The sequence below is a fragment of the Marmota marmota genome, unplaced genomic scaffold (genome assembly GCF_001458135.2).
Source record: "Marmota marmota marmota unplaced genomic scaffold, marMar, whole genome shotgun sequence".
NCBI classification, from domain to species: domain Eukaryota; kingdom Metazoa; phylum Chordata; class Mammalia; order Rodentia; family Sciuridae; genus Marmota; species Marmota marmota.
The window spans coordinates 27,748,004-27,763,265 of NW_025999900.1; the positions used below are offsets into that span (position 1 = coordinate 27,748,004).

The window sequence follows — 15,262 nt, forward strand, 5'->3', positions numbered from 1 at the left end:
TCTATATGAATTAAAAATATAAAAATAATAATATGGACATTTATATTTTTATATTTCAATTAAAAATAACTTGCCATTTTTCCATCTTTATAATTATAACAATAAAAGTAGTAAGGGTCCCTCTATCCCTTAGGAATATTGAATTTAAGAGCAAAATTTTCACTTTTTTTGTGTGTGTGTGGTACAAAGGATCAAATTCAGGGCCTCACTCATGATATGCTAGGCAAATGCTTAATGAGTTACATCCCCAGTCCTGTTTTCTATTTTTAATAGATTTGTATAATATGTATGAAGTACAATAGTAATATAGAATCACACCAGTTATGTAATCACATATACACATAGGGTAATAATATCCGATTCATTCTACTATCCTTCCTTCCCCACACCCTTTCTAAATTCATGATATGATGGGGCTTATGTTCTAACTGCACCATTAAAATATTCATTGTCATTTCAAATAATATACCTTACATAGTATAGTAACAACCTTTAGCAACTTCTAAATCTGTAACACAGAGGAAATAGTAGTCTTTAGATGAATTTGCCTAATTAATTTGAAAAATAAGACTGAGTAACAAAACAGGTTTAAAGTTCTGATCTTAAACTCTGATCATATCAGTTACTCTAATGTCTAAAAGTCATCTGACAAGACATGAAAATTGTTTTTTTTATATGAAAAGTATTTTAAGAAATTAAAGTAATTTCCTCATGGTTATACAGCAAATACTTTTCAGAATGACAGTTTTCTGTAGGTTGTGGAATGAAAATTGAGTTCTTAGTTTTAACTCTCTATTCCTCTTTCCTCATCTATAAAATAGCAGTACTGACCTGACTGCATGAGGTTTATTATGAGGATGATGTACAAAGGTTTTAAAAGGTTTCCTGACACATTAATTTACCATTTTGCCTTGTCATCCAAGATATGAAACACTTAAATTAAGCAGTAGATATACCACTTATAGTAACTGAAATAATTAATTTCATTAAATTAATTGAAAACTTGGGTCTTGAGTCTTTAATAAATATTTGTTGTTACTAGCATTACTAATACTGGTGGTGTAGAAAAAAATGCCAGGTGTGGTGTCACATGCCTGTAGTTCCTTCTACTCTGGAAGCTGAGTCAGGAGAATGAATTGAGCCTAGGAATTTAAGGTCAGCCTGAGCAATATATAATAAGACCCCTTCTCTGAAAAAAAATTAGAATAGCTACACACTTCCTGATGTATTCTGTCACCTGAAGTAGGTAGAAATCAACTCTATCCCTCATTTCATCCTTATGCTATTGCTCAAATAATTGAAAAAGTAAATATTTTTCTAAGGCAGTTTTTACTCATTCCTGCAATACTTAAGTTACAAACTGGCAAAAAAAAAAAAAAGTTCTATGTAGATAAAATTTTCTATGATAATCCGTCAGAAATTAGGGCAAAACATCTTCGAGATGATAATTTGGGCAAGTATGATAAATAAACCAGTTTTTCAAAATGTAAATATAGAGAGAAAAGCATATGCTGTCTTGTGTCTTAGAAAAGATCACGAAATACTTCCTTATGAAAAATTAAACTGCGCCAGGGGGCTATAATCATCAAAATCCAGAGTGTAGAAAGTTCTACACTTTGTTGCTTCAAATGAATCACAGTGAGGAGAAAAAAAAAAAAAAACAGGTAGAATGAGAATATTGAATTGATAAATATTTAAATATCAACTAGCTGCAATGTGTAGACCTTATTTACATCTGCATTTAAACATAGAATCAAACAAAAACAGGCACTTATGATAAGACAGTTGGAAATTCGAACACTTACTAGATATTTGATTTCTAGTGTTTTTTTTTTTTTTTTAAGATAGAGTGAGAGAGGGAGGGAGGGAGAGAGAGAGAGAGAGAGAGAGAATTTTTTAATCTTTATTTTTTTAGTTTTCGGCGGACACAACATCTTTGTATGTGGTGCTGAGGATCGAACCCGGGCCGCACGCATGCCAGGCGAGCGTGCTACCGCTTGAGCCACATCCCCAGCCCTCTAGTGTTTTTTTTTAAACATGAGATTTTGATAGTTTCAAATAAAATGTCTTTTAATGGTAAAACATTCATGGATAAAGTGATATGCTATCTAAGATTGCTTCTAAATAATATGAAGGCCAGGTGCAGTGGTGCATACCTATAATACCAGTAGCTTAGGCTAAGGCAGTAGGATCAGAAGTTCATAGCCAGCCTCAGCCATTTAGTGAGGCCCTACATAACTTAGTAAGACCCTGTCTCAAAACAAAAACTAAAAAGGGCTGGGGATGTGGCTTATTCCCAGTACCAATCAATAAATAAAATGAAGGATGGTGTTATAGTGAGCAGGGATATAAGTGAAACAGGATCATTCCACCTGTGTGGAGGATAGGGGTCATGATATTATTGTCTCCTTTTAATAGGTTTGAAATTTTCCATAATAAAAACATATCTAAATATAAATGTTTTCAGGCGATGCTTCTTTTTTCTATTAAAAAGTTCATTTAACAAAAAATTTAATATGAAAGTGTACATGACCTGATTTTTATGTCATAGTTAAACAGGCCCTTTGAAGAAGGGACATGGATTTCTCTGCTGAACAGCCATTATTTATACTCATTCCAAGGCTTCTAACATGATGATACTATTTACTCATATTACCACCATTCCAATATTGTTCTGTTGCCCACTAGTTGCCATCTCCATACATTCATCTATCACAAGTTTCATAAAGGGATCAAATCCCACAATATTCCTTAGACTTATCTGCCACCATTTAATTTCAATGATAACTTCTTGTCCATAAATTTTATCAGTTTGGGAGCTTTGTTCATGTTGTCTATTTGGTAGACTCAGAGATGCTTTCCAAGCCATGCTTCTTAAAATCCAACATAATTCTCCAAAAAAAATTTAAGAGGATACTTGCTATGTTGCTCAGCCTGGCCTCAAATTCCTAGGCTCAAATGATCCTGCCTCATCCTCACCAGTAGTTGGGACTAATAGGCACACACCACCATGCTAACTAAATCTATTTTGTTTAAACAGGAAAAGGAAAAACAAACAGAATTTATTGCATGCCTAAGGAATGAGAGTATTAGATGCCTAAATTTATTTTTGTGCTTTGTTGGGGGTTTTTTGGTTTGGTTTGGTTTGGTTTGGTTTTTGGTACCGGAGATTGAAGTAGGGGCATTCAACCACTGAACCACATCCCCAGCCCTTTTTTGTATTTTATTTAGAGACAGGGTCTCACTGAGTTGCTTGGGTCCTTGCTAAATTACTGAGGCTGGCTCTGAACTCCCAATCCTTTTGTCTCAGCCTCCCAAGCCTCTGGGATTACAGATGTGTGCCACCACACCAGGCTTATGCTATTTTTTTTTTTTAATTGATCGTAGTATTCACTCAGTATTATGAGGCATATATTTTAAACTGTCTTTTCACTATTCGTTCTTAACCTTGTGAGCAGCAATACATTGATTTGTAGGGCATTTTTCAAGGACAAGGATACAATATTTGGCTACAATATAATAAAGTTGGCCATTGTGTGAATTAAAGCTCAATCTGGGCTTGTTTTATCCTGTAGTCTAACCAGTTAATTGCTTGTTCTTATTGCTAATTGCTTTTTCCCTGTGATTCAATAGGACACCTCTGTGCTATCCTCAAAGAACTGGCTGCTGACCTTACTGCCCCTGATATTCAGGTGGCTGCATCTACATTTTTACTTCCACCTCTTTGTCATCAGGATGATCTTTTGATATTAAGTCCTTTGCTACAAGAGACTGACCATAGATTTATTGAAGAACAGGTATGACCGTTTTTTTAATAACGCTTGAATAGATTCAACTGATGAACAATGATATTTTTAAAAATCCTCTTTTTTTTTAATCCTCATTTTAGCTCCTGCTTGGTAATGGGGGTGCCTGTGGAAGTCTTGAATATGACCCTTATTCTATTTATGAGAAGGATGTAGAGGGAGATTCTGTGCCTAAGCCCCTGCCTCCTACACTATCAGTTATTAGCTCTGCAGCAAAGCTCTTTGGGGTTGTCTGTGCTCATGTGGGAGAAGCTCAAAGGTAAATCTCTTCACTTATCCTAACATAATATATAACTGGTTCAGTGAATGCATAGTAGAGAACTAACTAGTGGGTAAGAAGAATGTTGTCAGAAGATCTTATTAACATAGAAGATTTCTCATAAGTGACAAATGAAGGTGAGATAAAGGTTCTTCATTTGACTAATACTAAATAAGGAATTATTAAATACCCCAAACCACTAGGTATTATTGTGGATACAGTTCTTTACCCACAGTTAGCTTATAATGTAGCTGAAAATACAAATGGAAAGGTCAATAGTGACAAAAGAATATTGATTTATGAGCAATTGCTACCTTTTTTTTTTTTTTTTTTTTTTTTTTAGACTAAGGTCTTATAGGCTTTCATACTTTGGAAATTTTACAGAACTATTTTATAGGTTCAGGGATTAGTCTTCATTTAGGTTGGTTTCAAAATGTTGGTTTGGTACTGGGGATTGAATCCAAGGGTGCTTGGTCACTGATCTATATCCCTAGCACTTTTTATGTTTTTTTTTCTTGTGACATCACTGAAATTTATTTGTTTTAATTAGTGACACATGACAGTACAGTGATCTTGTCATATCATACATTTGAATCATATGGAATATAATTTCTCATTTTTCTGAGTATACAGGTTACAGATCACATTGGTCAGGCAGTCACATATATACCCACAGCAATAGTAATGTCTATTTTATTCTGCTGTCCTTCCATTCCTTTTGAATCAGGGTCTCACTAAGTTGCATAGGGCCTCACTAGGTTGCTGATAGCTTTGAACTTGCTGCCTCAGCCTCCCAGATTGCTGTGATTACAGGCGTGCACTACCGCATCCAGTTAGATTTTGTTTTAATAAAAATGTTGAGACATGATAAAAGCAAAACCTATCTTCCTATTTGGATTCTAACTAAACAAAAGTAGTAGACAGTACTTTGGAGAGTGTTTAAAGGAAATAGTCTGGCCCCATCAAAAAGTAGGTCATAGCTATTATCAGTATCCACCAGTGGGTGTCATTAGAGAGCCTTAGGAGAGAAATACATGGCTAGGAAAGTTAAATTTCTAATTTGCTGTTATCCCAGATATATTTGTTTATGGCAGCTGTTTTTTTGTTTTGTTTTGTTTTTTTACTTTGGAAGTAATTTTTTATGAGAAATTATATTTTAAGCTAGTTGGTTCTTTTCTGACTATAGAATTCTACAAATAAGAAAATTTAATATTGTGTTACTAATATTAAAAAGAATATAAATATACTAATATTAATACTAATATTACTAATATTGAATAAGAAAATTTAATATCGCATTGCCAATATTAAAGCACTAAAAAAGCTAAAGCCCTAAAATATTGAAAGGTTGAGAAGTTGATATTTTGTACAGAAAGTGTTATTGATCTTGTTCATGTGTTGTTTGTGGAGTTTTTGTTTGTTTGTTTGTTTGTTTTGTGTGTGTGTGTGTGTAGCATAAAAGAGTAGGATTTATTCAAATGAGAAGAAAAGAGAGAGCTCCTACAGGGTGAGAGAGGACCCAATAGGGGTTGCCTGTGGTTTTTGTTTATTTGTTTTGCGGTACTGGAGTTTAGACCCAGGGATGTTTTACCACTGAGCTATATGCCCAGCCCTTTTTTATTTTTGATTTTGAGACAGGGTATTACCAAGTTGCCAAGACTAGCCTTGAACTTGTGATACTCCTGATTTAGCCTTTCTGGTGGCTGGGATTATAGGCATGTGTCATCATGCCCAGCTGTTTATGGTTATTTTTAAATATGTTTTGCATCTGATTGCAAGAAAAATGAATAATTCACATGAGGATTTTTCATCCTTGGTTTGTTTTGCGGTCCATTGTAATCATCTAAACAACTTTTAAAAATACTAAAGATTCTAGCTGGGCATGATGGCACATACTTATAGTCCTAGCTACTCAGGAGGCTAAGACAAGAGGATTGTAAATTCAAGGCTCAGCCTTGACAACTTAGTGAGACCCTGTCTCAAAATAAAAAAAATAAAAAGGAATGGGGATGTAGCCTAGTGGTTGAGTGCACTTGGGTTCAATCTTCAGTCCTGTAAAAACAAAAAACTAAGGATTATGATTTATTAGTATGATGTACGTTCTATGGTAGGCACTGAAATTTTTAGAAACTTCTTAGATGATTCTCATAGGCAGCCTAGAGTAAGGACCACTGCTGTAAATGCATTGCTTCCAGAAATGCTATTACTCTTGAGTAAAGAGAGAGGAAAAGTTTAGCAGTTCTCAGTACTTTAAAAAAAAAATGCCATTATATACCCTCTCTGGAAGTAAAAAGTAAATCAGCATTTTCAGGTGTATATTTTTGCCCTTTATCTAAGTGCCCTTTAACTAAATGTTTGTATTCCACCTGGACTTAAAACTTTTTTATCTAATCATTTTCTTACAAACTGATAATTATATATTATCATTGATACTACTTAGGAATACCAGTTGGTATTACTAAGAACAAATCATCTCCATCTTCCTGACAATTCAATTGTTGAGGTCTCTAAAGGAATTAGTGTCGTTATTTATCCTGAACTCTTGTTAATAGCATATTAAAAGACTGTCAGGATTAGGGGGCAAAAGATAGAGAAAAAGTTTTGGGTCTCCAGCAACTCTCTTTTATAGTTTGACCCATGAGTGTGAGCAGGAAAATAATGCAACTCAAATTATATGGTATGAAAAATTCTCCAGCTCTAACATTATATGTTTTTCCTACTTTCAACATGATACATTTCCATTTTAACAGAGATACAGGATATGATCTAATAATATGATCTAATATGATCTTTAAGTTTATAAACTTATGCACTGGACTGTATGGTTGTCCCCTTGATGTCACATTTACCCTCTACAATCTTCCTGAAATGTTATTTGGGTATAAATATATCCTTTAAACAAAATGCCTTAAATATGTTTTTGATCAATGGGCAGAAAATTGTTCCACTATAATAGTTAATAAAATGGGGAAATCCCTGATAATATTGTTTAGGAGATATTTAGAAAAGAAACAAGGTCATCAGTAAAGTGATCCCAGATTTCAGCTTTCTTTCTTTTTTTTTTTTTTTTTGCTGTCCTAGGGTATTGAACCCAGGACCTCACACATGCTAGATAAGTGGCAAACATGCTACCACTGAGCTACATCCTCAGCCTCATCATCTCAGTTTTCTAAAAATTATTTTCATATGCCTAGGGGGGGAAATGATAAGAACAAAGGTGACAAAATATTAATGGTGGCTCTTTCTAGATGGTAGGATCATGGGTGAATATTAGAGTGGTATGGTTTTCCCAATTCTTAGTGATCTTCTATTTTTATTATATGATATGAATTGATATGTATAGTACTTTTTCCAGTGCACATAATATATAGCCTAGCTAGCACCTTCCTTTTTTCTTTGACTTTTGCAGTTGGACTTTTTAAAGGCACAATGCCCATATCTATGTTGCTTTGATAATAAAATTATCATTTGGAGTAGAATTATATTAAGCATGTGGCCTCAACATAATGATAAAGATCTAGCTAAGAACAGGGGAATTTTATTAGAAATACACTAGGGTCAGATAAAAGCATACCCATATGCCATCTTCAGGCAGTCACACCCTGTTTTTACCTGTTCAACACAATTAACCTTTGTGTTTATTAGACAAGTAGATTTGACTGCCTACTACCTGCCAAACACAAGATGTTAAAAAAAATGAAGATAAATTATAAAGCATTATTCCTGCTATCAAGATAATTCATAAACCTCAAAATAATATTCAATGTTATTTCAGCTTTCCTTAATTTAATTGGAGAGTTGAGGGGAAAGAAAATATTGAGATTAGAGACTATGTCTATAAGAAGAAATTGATAGAAAAATGGGGTGACTTGTTTCATGGCTATATATCTTTAATCTCAAGAAAGTCAAACCTCTGGGGGCCTGGGTTATGACTCAGTGGTAGAGCTCTCACCTAGCAGGTGGGAATCATTGGGTTCGATCCTCAGCACCACATAAAAATAAGTAAATAAAGGTATTGTGTCCAACTAAAATTAAAAAAAAAAAAAGAAAGAAAACCTCTGTGCTATAAAGACATGAAAAATGATTCACAAAAGACATACAAATAGTTAGTAGACATGCAACCCCAGACCAAAAATAGTATGTATATTTATTATAAATTGTGATAATTGGAAAACTACTCGCATCAGAGAGACAATAAATTGTGGAGCATGTGTTTAATGAATTTCAGGTTCACAAAAGTTACCAAAGAATAAAATTAATTTAAAAATACTAAAGAGGTAATATTAAATGAGAAAAACAAGAGTTAAAATTGTGTTATAGGGCTGGGGATGTGGCTCAGGCGGTAGCACACTTGCCTGGCATGCGTGCGGCCCGGGTTCAATCCTCAGCACCACATACAGACAAAGATGTTGTGTCCGCCAAATAGTAAAAAATAAATATTAAAAAAAAAAAAATTCTCTCTCTCCCTCTCTCTCACTCTTTCTTAAAAAAAAAAAAAATTGTGTTATATTTGGTATGATCCCAAATACATTTTTTAATTATGGGTGGGGGTTCAAAGAATTGTGCCTCTTCTACTTAACTATCAATGACATATGTTGGTGCTAAGTTTAAGACAAAGCAATGTATTTGACTTTAATAAGTCTTAGTATTAAGAACCAAGGAGGGCTGGGGATGTGGCTCAAGTGGTAACGCGCTGGCCTGGCATGCACAGGGCACTCACTGGGTTCGATCTTCAGCACCACATAAAAATAAAATAAAAATGTTGTGTTCACCAAAAACTGAAAAATAAATATTTTTAAAAAAAGAACCAAGGGGCTGAGGCTATGGCTCAGTGGTAGAGTGCTTGCCTAGCATGGTGTGAGACACTGGGTTCGAGTCTCAGCACCACATATAAATAAATGAATAAAATAAAGGTCTATACATCTAAAAAATGTATATTTAAAAAAAAAAAAGAACCAAGGAATCGGCTAACAGTGACACTTACTAGACAAATGTTCATTAAAAGAAGACTCAGGAGATCCCTGTAATCTGCTTCTGTGTTGAATTTGTTGCAACTTGATATGAATTTGATAATTTGGGGGTAATTTTTTTTCATCTATTTCTAAAAGGTGGAATTGTCTGTTCTAAGCATTTAGTCAAAAGCTATAAGGGCTGGGCTTGGCGGCACATACCTGTAATCCCAGACACTTGGAAGTTGAGGCAATAGGATCACAGATTTGAGGTCAACTTGTTGAGAACCTGTCTCAAAATTTAAAAAGGGCCGGGGATGTGGTTCAGTGGTTAAGCACTCCTGGGTTCAATCCCCAATACCAAAATTATCTACTTGCTTTTAAATTTTGTTGATTCTTATTTTAGGCTTCTTATATTGGAACAGCTTTTGAACAGTATGAAGCACACAAAAGGAGCTCGTCAACAAGTAGTTCAGTTACATGTTGTTTCTTCCATTTCTAATTTTTTAAAGGTAATTCTGCTTTTTTAAATTCAAATATTTGCTTAATTCTTTTTAAAAAATGTATGGCTAATTATGGAGAATAATATTTTTAAAGAGCTTTATTTTCTAAATTTGTCCTAATCTCCTGATGGTAGTGTTTCAGGATTTGAAATTCTTCTACTTTTTCTTTGTATAATACCAGCCTAGGGATTGATGGTCTGTGGCCTATGGGCCAAATCCAGTTCACTGTTGCATTTGTGACTTATTGTTTCTAAGTAAAATATTACAGGATTCATTCAGATGGTTCCTTTTAGACATCTATTAATGTTCTTTGGAACTCATTTATGCCATAGTGATAATTGATTGCTATTTTGTTTGCCTGGTGGTAAAATTTTAAAGTACTTTGTGAGAAAAAGATCGAATTTTGTTTGTGTGATCAGTGTTCATTTTTGTGTTCTGATGTTTTAAAGTATTAACATATATGAACTTACATGTTAACAAGAATATACATTCTCAGCTAGACAAGAGAATTTGCTATAGTTATAAATTTGAATTTTTCTTTATGTATTTTAGTATGTGGCTGACTCAAAGGGAAGTTTAGGTCCAGATGAAATGAGAAGACTTGCTCTAACATTAGTGATGGGAGCCCTAGAAAGTGCCAACCCCCTTTTGAGATGTGCAGCTGCAGAGGCATGGGCTAGATTAGCCCAAGTAGTTGATGATGGAGCTTTTACTGCTGGATTAGCTCAAGTTAGCTTTGACAAGTAAGTTAATTTTTTATTTAATACCAGGGGCTATGTGATAAAAGTGGTAATAGCTTGCTGATTTGTTGGAACTAGTAAGAAATCTGATTCATAGATTTAACTAAGAAAAGAAAACTGACAAATGTGGGTGCCAAGAGCATGAAAGAAGAACCTATAGAATGGGAGAATATCTTTGCCACCTGCATCTCAAATAGAGCATCACTCTCCAGGATGTATAAAGAACTCAAAAAATTTAACACCAAAATAAATAACCCAATCAATAAATGAGCAAAGGAATTGAACAGGCATTGCCCAGAAGAAGAAATACAAATGGTCAACAAATGCATGAACAAATGTTCAACAGGGGCTGGGGTTGTGGCCCAATGGTAGAGCACTGGCCTAGCATGCATGGGGCACTAAGTTATATTCTCAGCACCAAATATAAATGAATGAATAAAATAAAGATCCATCAACATCTAAAAATCTATTTTTAAGAAAATGTTCAACATCTCTAGCAATTAGAGAAATACAAATTAAAACTACACTGAAATTACATCTCACTCCAGTCAGAGTGACAGTTATCAAGAACACAAGTAATAATGAACATTGGTGTGAATGTGGGGGGAAAGTTTCACTCATATATTGCTGGTGGAACTGCAAATTGATGCAACCACTCTGGAAAACAGTACAGAGATTCCTGAGAAAACATGGAATGGAACCACCATTTGACCCAGTTATCCGACTCCTCAGTATATACTCAAAGGACTAAAAATTAGCATACTACAGTGATGCAGCCACATCAATGTTTCTAGCAGCTTAATTCACAATAGCTAAGCTATGGACCAACCAAGATGCCCTTCAAATGAATAGAAAAAGAAAATGTGGTATATATACACGCTGGAATATTAGTCACCCGTAAAAAAGAATGACTTTTGCCAGTAAATGGATAGATCCAGATAAGTAAAATAAGCCAATCCCAAAAAACCAAAAGTCAAATATTCTCTCTGATATGTGAATGCTAACACACAAAAAGTTGGGCGGGGGTGGAATAGAAAAGACAATAATAAAGGAGAATGAAGGGAAGGGAGGAAGGATGAAATAGGAAAGATAGTAGAATCAATCAGACATAACTTTCCTATGTTCATATATGAATACACCACCAGTGAAACCCCACATCTTGTATAACCGCAAGAATGGGATCCTAATTAGAATAAGTTATACTCTATGTATATATGTCAAAATACATTCTGTATATATACTCTGGTCATGTATGTATAAAAGAAACAAAAAAAAATTTAAATAAAGAACTCTCATGGCCTGCTGATCTTTTTTTTAATATTTATTTTTTAGCTTTAGGTGGACACAATATTTTTATTTTATTTTTATGTGGTGCTGAGGATCGAACCCAGTGCCTCACACATGCCAGGTGAGCGCGCTACCGTTTGAACCATATCCCCAGCCCTTGGCCTGCTGATCTTGAAACACAAAAATATTACTATTTCAGCTTTAGTCTTAAGTAGTAAGAGAAAGATCACTATCTAGAATATGAAGTGACCATCAAGGGAATAAACTCTAGGACAGTTAGATATTTAATGGAGTTTTATTATGTAAAATATAGATGATAGGTAGTAGCACCAATCTACAGGAGAAGGAAAAACTATAGACTGCAGATTAAAAAAAAAAAACAAAAACATAAACTGTACTTTGATTTCTGTAGTTCTATCATTTTGGGTAGATTGCTTAATCCTCTCAGCCAGTTTTCCTCTATTTCAAATAGAAGGTTATTAATACTGTCTTTTCTATTTAAGAATATTAATATAGGCACCATACACAGTGGTCCTGGAGCCTGAGGCAGGAGGATCATGAGTTCAAAGCCAGCCTCAGCCAAAGCGAGGCGCTAAGCAACTCAGTGAGACTCTTGTCTCTAAATAAAATACAAAATAGGGCTGGGGGATGTGGCTCAGTGGTTGAGTGCCCCTGAGTTTAATCCCCGGTACCAAAAACTTCCTCTAAGACTATTAATGTAGGCCAGGCTGATGCTAACCTCAGAATTGTTGAGAAGATCATAAAGAAAAATTAAATATCATGGCACAGTGGTATACACCTATAATCTCAGCTGCTCAGGAGACGTGAGTCAGGGATCACAAGTTTGAGGCTAGCCTCAGGATTTAGCAAAACCCCCTCTCATAATAAAATTTAAAACAAAAATGAACTAAGTGTAAAGTGCTTAAATTAGCTGAGAGTTGTAGAATCTATCACACATAACTTACCTATGTTCCTATGTGAATATACAACCAGTGAAACTCCACATCATATATAACCATAAGAATGGGATCCTAATTAGAATAAGTTATACTCCATGTGTATATGTCAAAATATATTCTGTATACTCTGTCATGTATATATACATGAGTTCTATGCCCAGGACTGTCTTTTTTATCTATCTGTCTATTTATTTATTTATTTATTTGGTATCAGGACCCAGGGATATTTAACCACTGAGCCACATTCCCAGCCCTTTTTATTTTTTATTTTGAGAAAGGGTCTTTCTAAGTTGCTTAGGGCCTTGCTAAGTTGCTGAGGCTGGCTTTGAATTTGTGATCCTTCTGTCTCAGCCTAATGAGCTGGAATTATACTGGAATTACAAACATGCACCACAGTGCCTCCCTCACGGTTCTGTCTTTAAAAATAAATAAATAAAAATTTAAAAAGGTTGTCTAAATGACAGAGTACATATGTTAGGCTTGATTTTGTTTTTTCAATGCTTGTCATTTATTTTTATTCCCATAATTACAGATTGAAGTCAGCAAGGGATGTGGTTACAAGGACAGGACACTCGTTGGCTTTGGGATCCCTAAATAGGTATTTAGGAGGAATAAGTTCTTCTCAGCACTTGAATTCTTGCATTGGGATCCTTTACACTTTGTCTCAGGACAGCACTTCTCCTGATGTGCAGGTGAGTACCTCACACAATGCCTTCCTTGAAATACATGATTTGTAGATGATGTTGATTGTTTTTAATGACCACTGATAATTTGTGAATAATATTTCCCCCATTAATGTTAAGGCAAGTGTTAACTTTGATTAACTTTGTTAACTGGATTTTTTTAAATGAATTTATTTCTTTTAATTAGGTATATATGACAGCAGAATGCATTTTGATTCATTGTACACAATTGCAGCACAACTTTTCATTTCTCTGGTTGTACTTGTTGTAGCATCATACCATATGTATAGTCATACATGCACCTTAGGGTAATGATGTCCATCTCTGTTAAATGGATTTTTAAAATTCAAATTTATCTATATTCTTTCAACTAGAGTGTCTGAAGTCATGTTCAATATCTTTTATTGAAAAACATCGCTCTTCTATAATAAAATATCATTATACTCTTCTAAATATATTAGCATATTTAATCCTCACTGTAATTTAGGGTGTATAGGCCCTTACAGCAAAATAAAACTGAAGCTTACAGAAGCTTAGTTACTTGCTCATAACTGAAAAGCCAATGAGCTGTGAAATCAGGACACGAACACCAATCATGGAATCAAAATCCAATTTTTAACCACTAGACCATATTTTTGTACATATCTTACCCATTTCAGTCAGTAAAATCATTCTCTTGATATTTTAATGATTTTTATTGTTCATGTTCTTTTGCTTTCCTTATCTCTTCCTTAGTATAGTAACCTCCAAATGAGTTATTTTTTTATATTTTTAGATTCTTTTCTTTCCAACCCTCTCTAAATATGAAACCAATTTATTTTTCTAGAAACTTTCATTTTGCTGCTTCCCAAATGAAAAGGTGGGCAAACTGCTTATTGCATTTTTTTAAATATTTTATTTTTTTTAATTGTAGTTAGACACAATACCTTTATTTTATTTATTTATTTTTATGTGGTGCTGAGGATTGAACCCAGGGCCTTGCACGTTCTAGGTGAGCACTCTACCGCTGAGCCACAACGCCAGCCCTGCTTATTGCTTCTTAATCAACTTCTTATTCTAGTCTTATCCACTGACCCAGAAAGTCTGTCTGTTCTTACACCAATGTACTTACTGTCTTCTCTCCCAGATGTTATTCTCATATCTGCATTTACATTTTTTCCTTTTGTCATTCTCCCTCCCTTTCTTATCTGATATTTTAAATTTTTTAGTGTTTTAAGAACCAATTTAGGGGCTGGGGATGTGGCTCAAGCGGTAGCGCGCTTGCCTGGCATGTGTGCGGCCCGGGTTCAATCCTCAGCACCACATACAAACAAAGATGTTGTGCCCGCCGAAAACTAAAAAATAAATATTAATATTCTCTCTCAAAAAAAAAAGAACCAATTTAACCACTATCTCATTAAACTTGAACATCTCTAATCCATAGCTTTCTTTTTTTGAATTACCATATTTTTAATAGTCTCCTCAACATCATTGAATACTTGATTGAATTGACTCAAAAAGTTTTCCATTTTTCAACCATCTTTAAATACAGTACCTTTTCTTTCTGTTGTATTCTTCTTCCCTTTCAAGGAAGTCTAGGTTTATGTTGAATACCTTTTTGTTGATTAATTTAAATGCTTCTTTCCATAGTTTCCAGTGTAATCAAACCTAAGTCATCTTGGAGCTGGGGGTTGTAACTTAGTGATAGAGTTTATGCTTAGCATGCACTGCACAAGGCCCTAAGTTGAATCCCCAGCTTGAAAAACAAACAGACAAAAAAGCCCTGAGTTTTCTTGATTGCTATTATCATCACCTAACTGATAAGAACTCATTGTTGTACTAAAGTATTTTAAGCTTTCTTACATATCCATTGATGAGAGAGAGAATTTTTTTTCATTTCATTTCCTTAAGGGGTTGGAACTTTTTATTAGCTTCTTATTGTGGAACATTCAAACAGTCACAAAAGTTGAAAATACAATAATTGGGGCTGGGGCTGTAGCTCAGTGGTAAAGTGCTTGCCTCATATGTGTGAGGCACTGGGTTCGATCCTCAGCACCACATCAAAATAAAGATACTATATGTTCATCTACAACTAAA

General features: G+C 34.4%; 1 protein-coding gene and 1 pseudogene across 11 annotated transcripts in view; one reads left to right on the forward strand and one right to left on the reverse strand.

Annotated features, from left to right (window-relative positions):
• Heatr5a (HEAT repeat containing 5A) overlaps positions 1 to 15,262 on the forward strand; it is a 122,895-nt gene that overhangs the window by 60,972 nt on the left and 46,661 nt on the right. For 10 of the 11 annotated variants that reach the window (XM_048798702.1, XM_048798710.1, XM_048798701.1 and 7 more), the window contains exons 15-19: positions 3,634 to 3,797; positions 3,890 to 4,065; positions 9,421 to 9,526; positions 10,070 to 10,260; positions 13,036 to 13,195. In XM_048798702.1, the coding sequence (XP_048654659.1) occupies positions 3,634 to 3,797; positions 3,890 to 4,065; positions 9,421 to 9,526; positions 10,070 to 10,260; positions 13,036 to 13,195 (797 nt within the window). The remainder of the gene's footprint in view (positions 1 to 3,633; positions 3,798 to 3,889; positions 4,066 to 9,420; positions 9,527 to 10,069; positions 10,261 to 13,035; positions 13,196 to 15,262) is intronic. The other variant, XM_048798709.1, reaches the window with a different exon arrangement.
• On the reverse strand, positions 2,024 to 3,204 carry LOC125615255 (annotated as a pseudogene).